General features: G+C 43.5%; 1 protein-coding gene across 1 annotated transcript in view; it reads left to right on the forward strand.

The window, feature by feature from the left end:
- Positions 1-7,494, forward strand: part of rnf31 (ring finger protein 31) — an 83,238-nt gene that overhangs the window by 33,977 nt on the left and 41,767 nt on the right. Inside the window, exons 8-13 of the mRNA XM_020585478.1 lie at positions 2,788-2,921; positions 3,507-3,679; positions 4,768-5,001; positions 5,093-5,269; positions 5,383-5,550; positions 5,634-5,819. Of these exons, the coding sequence (XP_020441134.1) occupies positions 2,788-2,921; positions 3,507-3,679; positions 4,768-5,001; positions 5,093-5,269; positions 5,383-5,550; positions 5,634-5,819 (1,072 nt within the window). The remainder of the gene's footprint in view (positions 1-2,787; positions 2,922-3,506; positions 3,680-4,767; positions 5,002-5,092; positions 5,270-5,382; positions 5,551-5,633; positions 5,820-7,494) is intronic.

Here is a 7,494-nt window from a genome sequence, read left to right on the forward strand (position 1 = left end):
CGACCGCAGAAGCCGCCTCCACCTGGTCCATAGCTCCTGTAGCTGCAGCAGCTGCCTCCCCCTGGTCCGGAGCTCCAGCTGCCGCAGCAGCCTCCGCCTGTGTTTGAGCAGGTCAGCCGGACTGCCAACGCTACTATAAACCTTGTTCCCCAGTGGGTCACCGAGGTTGATGCTTCTGCAGTTCCTGTTTCTTTGTGGGTTGACAATGCCTCAGCTATCACCTCTGGCCAACCTCTCCAGCTCTCTGGCAGGCGTCGCAGACGACCCCCAGATCGGTTACCTCTCCAGTTCCCTGTCCGGTGCCGCAGCCATCCTCCAGAGCGGCCTCCTAGGTCTCCTGCCAGATCCTGCGGTCATCCTCCTGCATGGCCTTTTTGACTGCCCACCTGGCTTCGAAGGTGCCCACTCAAGCAGTCTCTCCAGTGGCCTGTCTTGACTCGAGGCCGAACCCCCGAGCGGTCTTGACGAACTCCTGCCTATTATTTAATTATTTTGTCATTGGATCAATAGATGCTGATCTAATTAATATGAATTTTCTTTGACTTACATATAACAAAAAAATGAATTATTTAAAGGAATCATCCTGTGCAAATGTGCAAAACATGAGAAATGAGCAGTTACTGCCTCTTTTGCTTTTTTTGCATTTGTAAAAACCTGTGCTTGAACACATTGTTCAGATTTGTCTCTCTTTATGTCATACAAAATGATGTGGCAGTTTATTTGCATAGATCCTCCTCTGACTCAGAGCCATTTTGGTGCTACCAGTCCACCACTGTGATTTTCTCAGTGGCACAGCTCAGAGGAAGGCGTGGATTCTGGTCGGATGTTGGTTGGTGTTTAAAACATTTGCCAATAAAAAAAAACTCACCCTAATAATGTTTCCTACAATGATTATTTCCTTCTTCCAAAAAGTAAATAACCCAATAGATAATTACCTATTTTTGGGACTGTGTCCAGCTGTTAGGAGGTGGAAAAACATGCCTGTCACATGATTGACCTTGTCTATTATGAGCTATGGGGTGGAACCACACCTCCGAGGTTGCCCTCGGACCCATTCAAGAGAGCATTTTGCTTGTAGCAGCCGCGAGGTTGACAGCTGATTGACCACCGTGTGGAGGGGGTTAAAGAAAAAATACATCGCTGATGGATGACGCTACCCCGGGTGCTCTGCCTCAGCAAGTTGCTGCTTCACCACATGATTTCTGGGACTACTGCAGCCTGAAGGGCTAGTTGGAGGCCTATGACTAAACCTCACGTAATATTCTACAGCCCAAAGAGAAGACCATGGCGGTCATGGGAGGCTTTGGTCAAATATTTTTTGCCGGACTTATTCTACACTACCTGTTGGATTTAATTTGTAACAGCAAGTTTTTTTAAAAACATGCTGCAACACCCTCATAAATGAATATTATTCAAAACTCCACAGATTATTTTATTCCCACACTGTTCTCACAATTTGAATCATGTCTCCACCTGACCTATCAAAGATTCATTAAAAAAATTTCTATAAAACATTTGAACTGCCCTAATAATTTTCCAACTGAGATTATTTCCTTGTTTCAAAAATTAAATAACACAATAAATAATTGTTTACTACATACATTTTCAGGCCAGATCTTGTTGTCAGGAGGTGAAAAACATGCCTGTCATGATTTACTCTGCCTATTGTGAGCTATGAGGCAGAGCCACAGCTCTGAGGTTGACCCTTGGGCCCTGACCTTGTGCTGATTTTGCCTGTGGAGCCTAGGAGGTGGCAGCTGGAGTGGGTGAAAGAAAAGGGATTACACTGCCAATAGATAATGCAAAGCCTGGTGCCCCAATACAGCAAACCACTGCTTTACCACATAACCACCCAGCACCCCCACATGAAGGACTATATGGAGACCTGTGACCATGCCACATGTAAAATGCCAGGGACACGGGGGAATTTTTAACTATGCATGTTTTATGTGATTTTTAGATAAAAAAGGTTTCTGAAAATATTTAATTATAGAATCAGATTGTTTTGTTCTTATACTAAACCCCTAACTGTTCTGACAAATTAATGTTTTATTTTTAAACTATGACTTGTATGTATGTTTTTTCTGGTTAAAAAGTGTTTCAAATTTTATTTAATTTGTTGGAGATTATGCTGTGCTCAGTGTATCTAATCATAACTGGGGGAAACATTTGCTTTTATTCCCAAAATTCATAACTCTTCAGTTAGGTTCCTACTGTAAAGATGCGGGGGGGTTAACAGGTTACAATCTGGTTGTAAAGAAAATCAATAAAACCATAAATTATAGTCTGGAGGTTAAATAAGTGTGAAAACCAGCAGGAAGTAATAAAATTGTATAGCCTTTGAACTACCCCAGTAATTAAGGTCATAAATCACCTGCAGGTGTGAAAACTTCTGAAAGGCAGAAGAGGTGGCTGGGGGGGGGTTCCAGAATAGAAGCGCCTGGGGCTTACAAATCATAAATCAATCATTTCACATCTTGTTTGATGGGGCATTTCATATCTCCCTCACCACTGTTGTCCAAAAACTATACAGATATTACAGTGAATGCTAGAAATTCATTGTTGATTTTCGTCCCTCTATGGGATTTGTGGGAAATAACCAGCATTATCCTTGAAAGCAGATCACAGCAAAGTCTAGTGACAGTTTAGACATAGTGGAAGTCAAAATGTTAGAAGTGAGGGCAGGCATGACTGTGAGCAGTACAGTATGTACTGATGTGCTGTATATTCTGTACAAAGTGATACAACAGTGATACAAGTCTAACAGTCACTGTTCCCTTGTTCCAGTTCTTCCACCTGGCATTGCCTTCACTGTGCCAAAGTCAACTCTATCCAGGAAATGCGGTGTGAGGAGTGTGAGCGCCCTCACTTGGAATCCATCAGCTCTAAAGCAGATGAATCTAAGCCTGCCACTATCACTGGTCTGTGCTCTCTCTCAATCCATTTAACAGCCTCAGTAATCCCACCTCCTTCTATTTACCACTTTCTGAATCACTCCTTAATATACTGTTACTGCTGTTGTTTTGCAGAATGCTGCTGACTTAAAACAGTTAATTATATATTCACTGAAGTATTCATTGTATTCCTTATCATGATCATTGTTACTGTGTAGTAGTGATTGATTATAATATATCATGCAATGGTAATATCTTTATTTTAAGCCCAAGTATGGCCTCAACAATCAGTGTTTATGTGAATGTGGACCCCTAGACCTTGTTTGATTCAGGCCATGTTGCAGACCTCTAGGGTCTGCCTTAATTCCTTCACTTAGGCTTATACTGTGAAACACTTATGTGATGTGTTGTTTCATTAACCAACATTAAATCAAGAATCAGTGTATGTATGCATCATTTTTTTCTGCTCTATTTTAACAGTATGGACTAGGTCATTATTTGAATACTACATTTACAGTACTCTTTTTTACCCAGTAACCAAATATTATTTACTTTATAAGACAACAGCGATTAATAATGAGAATAGAATGAACTGGTGTGTGTTCTTCTCAGAATGGCAGTGTAAGAGCTGTACCATGGTGAATACAGCCAGTAGCATTCTGTGTGAGGTGTGCGAAAGACCTCGTTTGGCTACACGACCTCCAATAACCCCATCACACCCACCCATCACTCCCCCAAGACCACCAGCGCCAGTCCTGGGCATGCCCGGAGATCCGGACAGCCAGGTCAGTTAACTGTCTGTGTATGTGTGTAACTTGGTATTAGTCATGTTGTGGGGACATAAATCTGTTTACACAGCCACATTGTGGGTACTCAATGTCTGTATGGGGAGCAAAAAGCAAGTCCCCAAAACATAAATCATTACATTTTAGAGTGATGACTTGGTTTAAGGTCAGAGTAAGGTTAGGGTTTGGTTAAGGGTTAGGATTAGGTGAGTAGTGGTCATGGTTAAGGTTAGGTGTTAGTCTCTAGGAGAATATGTGTGTGTGTGTATACCTTTCTCTTACTTACATTATGGGGACCGAAACCTGTTAACGCACTCACATTGTTGGGACTCGGCTTTGTTGTTGAGTTGTCGTAGATATGCTTAATGAGCCGGTGATATTTCTCATTAGTTTGACAAGGCAAAACAGCATAAGCTTCCTTGCTGTGTGTAGGCTTGTGGAGGTGTTGGAGTTTGAGTTCATTCATTTTCTACCGCTTAGTCCCTGAACGGGGTTACGGGGGGGGGGCAGCAGGGGCCAATCCCGGCCTCGAATGGGCGGGGGCGAAGGCGGGGTACACAGGTCGCCAATCCATCGCAGGGCTAACACAGACAAACAACCACACACGCACACTCCTATAGGCAATTTAGAGACACCAATCAACCTAAGCTGCATGTCTTTGGACTGTGGATGGAAGCTGGAGTACCCAGAGAGAACCCACGCAAGCACAGGGAGAACATGCGAACTCCACACAAAAAGGTCCCCGGTGGGGCCCGAACCCGGAACCTTCTCACTATGAGGCAATGGGGCTAACCACTGCGCCACCATGCTGAGTTTGAGTTCAAACTTTTGAAATTTAAGTTTGGATTATTTGTTTTGTTTAATTTAGCTGATTTAATATGTGACTAAGTTTGCCCATGACCCATGGTGTGCAGTTAGAGACAGAGACATTTGCAGAATATGTTTAGACTTATGTATAGTTTTGAATTTTTTATTTAACTTGGCTTTATTTGGCCATATGCTAGTAACCATTTTACAAAGGAGCCCTGGAGTTTGACTCTGACTCATTGTCTCTCTCTCTCTTTTCCTCTCTCTCTGTGTGTGACCAGTGGGTCTGTCAGTTCTGTACCTATCTAAACTACTCTCCCACTACAGTGTGTGAGATGTGTGACCTGGCTCGCCCAGAGCCTGCACCTTTGTCTGTGAAGCTTCGCCCTCCATCTCCCGTCAGACGGGTCCCCGCCCTGCCAATCAAACCCAAAGAACCCCCTCTTGAAGACCTGGACTCCTGGAGGCAGAAACTCATGAAGGAAGAGGGGCTGAAGCTGATTCAACAGATAAGAGCATGTGACCTTCATCACCTGTTATTATCCTGGGATTTTGGATACACTGAGTGTCTATATTCTAATGTATCTTTCTTTATGTCTTTGTCAGGATGGGGAGAAGAAAGGACTGAGTCCAGAAGAGGTGTACACAAGCATGAGGGTAGCTGGGGATAGGAACATCGTGCCCTGCAAGTGGTTAAAGACTGAGATTCCTTTGTTGTTAGACCAGATCCGGATGTTGGTGGCAACATTCTCCCTTCAGTATTTTTCTGACAAGACCACAACAGTCAGTATGCTCAGAAAAAAGCTATTTAATCCTGACAAATTATGTATTTATGTTAATCTAACTCTTACTGTCAGTAGTGTTTTCTGTTAGTGACTGACTTTCCTTTAACACAGAACAGGGCTTGTGAGACTCCTCCTGTGGAAGCTGAGAAAAAAGTGGAATCTGCAGAAACGGAAAGTGTGGTCCAGTTGTCCAGAGCAGAGGCCAAGCAGGCCTGGCTGACAGCAGGGGGCGACACTGAGAGAGCTGCCAGACAAGCTCTGAGAGACAGACTTGCCAAGGTGACAAATGCATCCCATATACCCAGAAATGTTCTTTTTGTTTAGAGATGATATCATCAGTTTTCTTTATCTTGCTCTCTCAGGTAAAGGAGTTGTGTGCATTGGGCTTCAGTGATGAGGTGCGCTGTCATGAGGTTTTGAGACAGAGTGGTGGTGAGGTGAGAGGGGCCCTGGCCGTACTGCAGCGACCCCTTCTAGAGCCCTTCCACAAGCGTATTTGGAGTGACAAACCCGAGCCTCCTGTGGACATCCATCACCCTGACAAACAGGTAAGACCAGGCATACACACTATTGAGATTACCAGTTCAAATGAATAAGTGAATTTACATAAATTGACAAAATCACAACAGCATCCAAAAAAACAAATGAAATTATATTTCTAGGGGTGATGAAAGTATTGTTTTCTGTTTTAAGAATGTGTGTCAATTTAACTGACAATTTAGTTCTTCCACTCTTGCAGAAACACAGTGAAAAAGCTCTGATAAATCCACTGTGCACTGTATCCGTTTTAGCAGAAAACAGAAGACAGACACAGTATGAGACTAGCTGGTGAACCTAGTTGCAGAATTTGGCAGCTAAAGAGGTGGAGCATATACTAGAGTGAATATTGTTGCTGATAGTTAATTGAGCCAAAAAAAATGTATGAGCATTCCTATGAAAGCTCAGTATTCACATTAAATGATGTTTAACCATTATTTGACCCTGAAGAATGGATATCAGGCCATGCCATTATAAATCTTCAGGGCCCCAAAATAAGCAACATTTTTTCCCTAACCTAAAATGCACATATAATAATTTTGCAAACTATTCTCAAACCTTAACCTATCATAACATGCATATATGAGAAGGTCCCTCCACTCTGACCTTAATACAAAGCATCCTTAAATCCTATCCCGACCCAAGCAAGGCGCTGATATACAGTAATAGTTGCATTGTATTTGATCAGGTTATACAGTGCCTGGCCAACTGATTTGGTAGGCACTCACATCTGAGAGCTAGACTTGCTCGACTGTCCAACTACTGTGACTATTCTACCAAGACTGTCAATTAACAGAAAACTACAATGGCAGCACCAGTATAAATTCTGTGGGGGTGTAAGAGTGAAGAAAAGTCTACAGGGTCATCAGGTGGACACTTTCTCAATAATTGTTTTGTTCAGATCAGTCACTGTGTTCCAGTGTCGCAGAATTATCTACGATTTGTTGAAGAATGAAGGCATTCTCTTCTATGCAATGACTGAGTTACCAGTAATGACACATGTACCAGAGCCAGATTTACACCCCTGATCAAACACAGGAGTCAAACACAGCGCTCATCCAATTGTCTTTGAGACAGTAAATGTAGACACATTGAAAGGTTTCTGGCTTCTAGTAAGAACTCCTGTCACTTCTGTTTACTCCTGTCACTTCTGTTTACTCTGGTCACATTCACATTCTGTTTACATTCAAGCTGCATCTGAACTAGATTCACGTTCAAATTCACTAGTTGAAAACGGTTCACTGAAAAGCCAGCATGCTCAGTGAATGATGCTCATTCAGCACATTTATGCACAACACTGCATTAAGCTGCTGTCTTCATGAGTTGTCCGTCCATGAGACCCAAGTGGGGTCTGTTTCCTCCTGTCAGCTCTTTACAGGGTATAATATGGGCTCCTGCTCCAGTCGTACAGGGACCGGACGGCCCTTAGCAAAGGGCCCCGGACCCCATACTCCCGGAGCACCTCCCACAGGGCGCTGCGAGGGACACGGTCGAATGCCTTCTCCAGATCCACGAAACACATGTGGACTGGTTGGGCAAACTCCCATGAACCGACCGCCACCCTGAAGAGGGTATAGAGCTGGTCCAGTGTTCCGCGGCCAGGACGAAAACCGCATTGTTCCTCCTGAATCCGAGGTTTGACTATCGGTCGAATTCTCCTATCCAGTACCCTGGCATAGACTTTCC

The sequence above is a fragment of the Monopterus albus genome, unplaced genomic scaffold, assembly GCF_001952655.1.
Source record: "Monopterus albus unplaced genomic scaffold, M_albus_1.0 scaffold367.1, whole genome shotgun sequence".
NCBI lineage: Eukaryota > Metazoa > Chordata > Actinopteri > Synbranchiformes > Synbranchidae > Monopterus > Monopterus albus.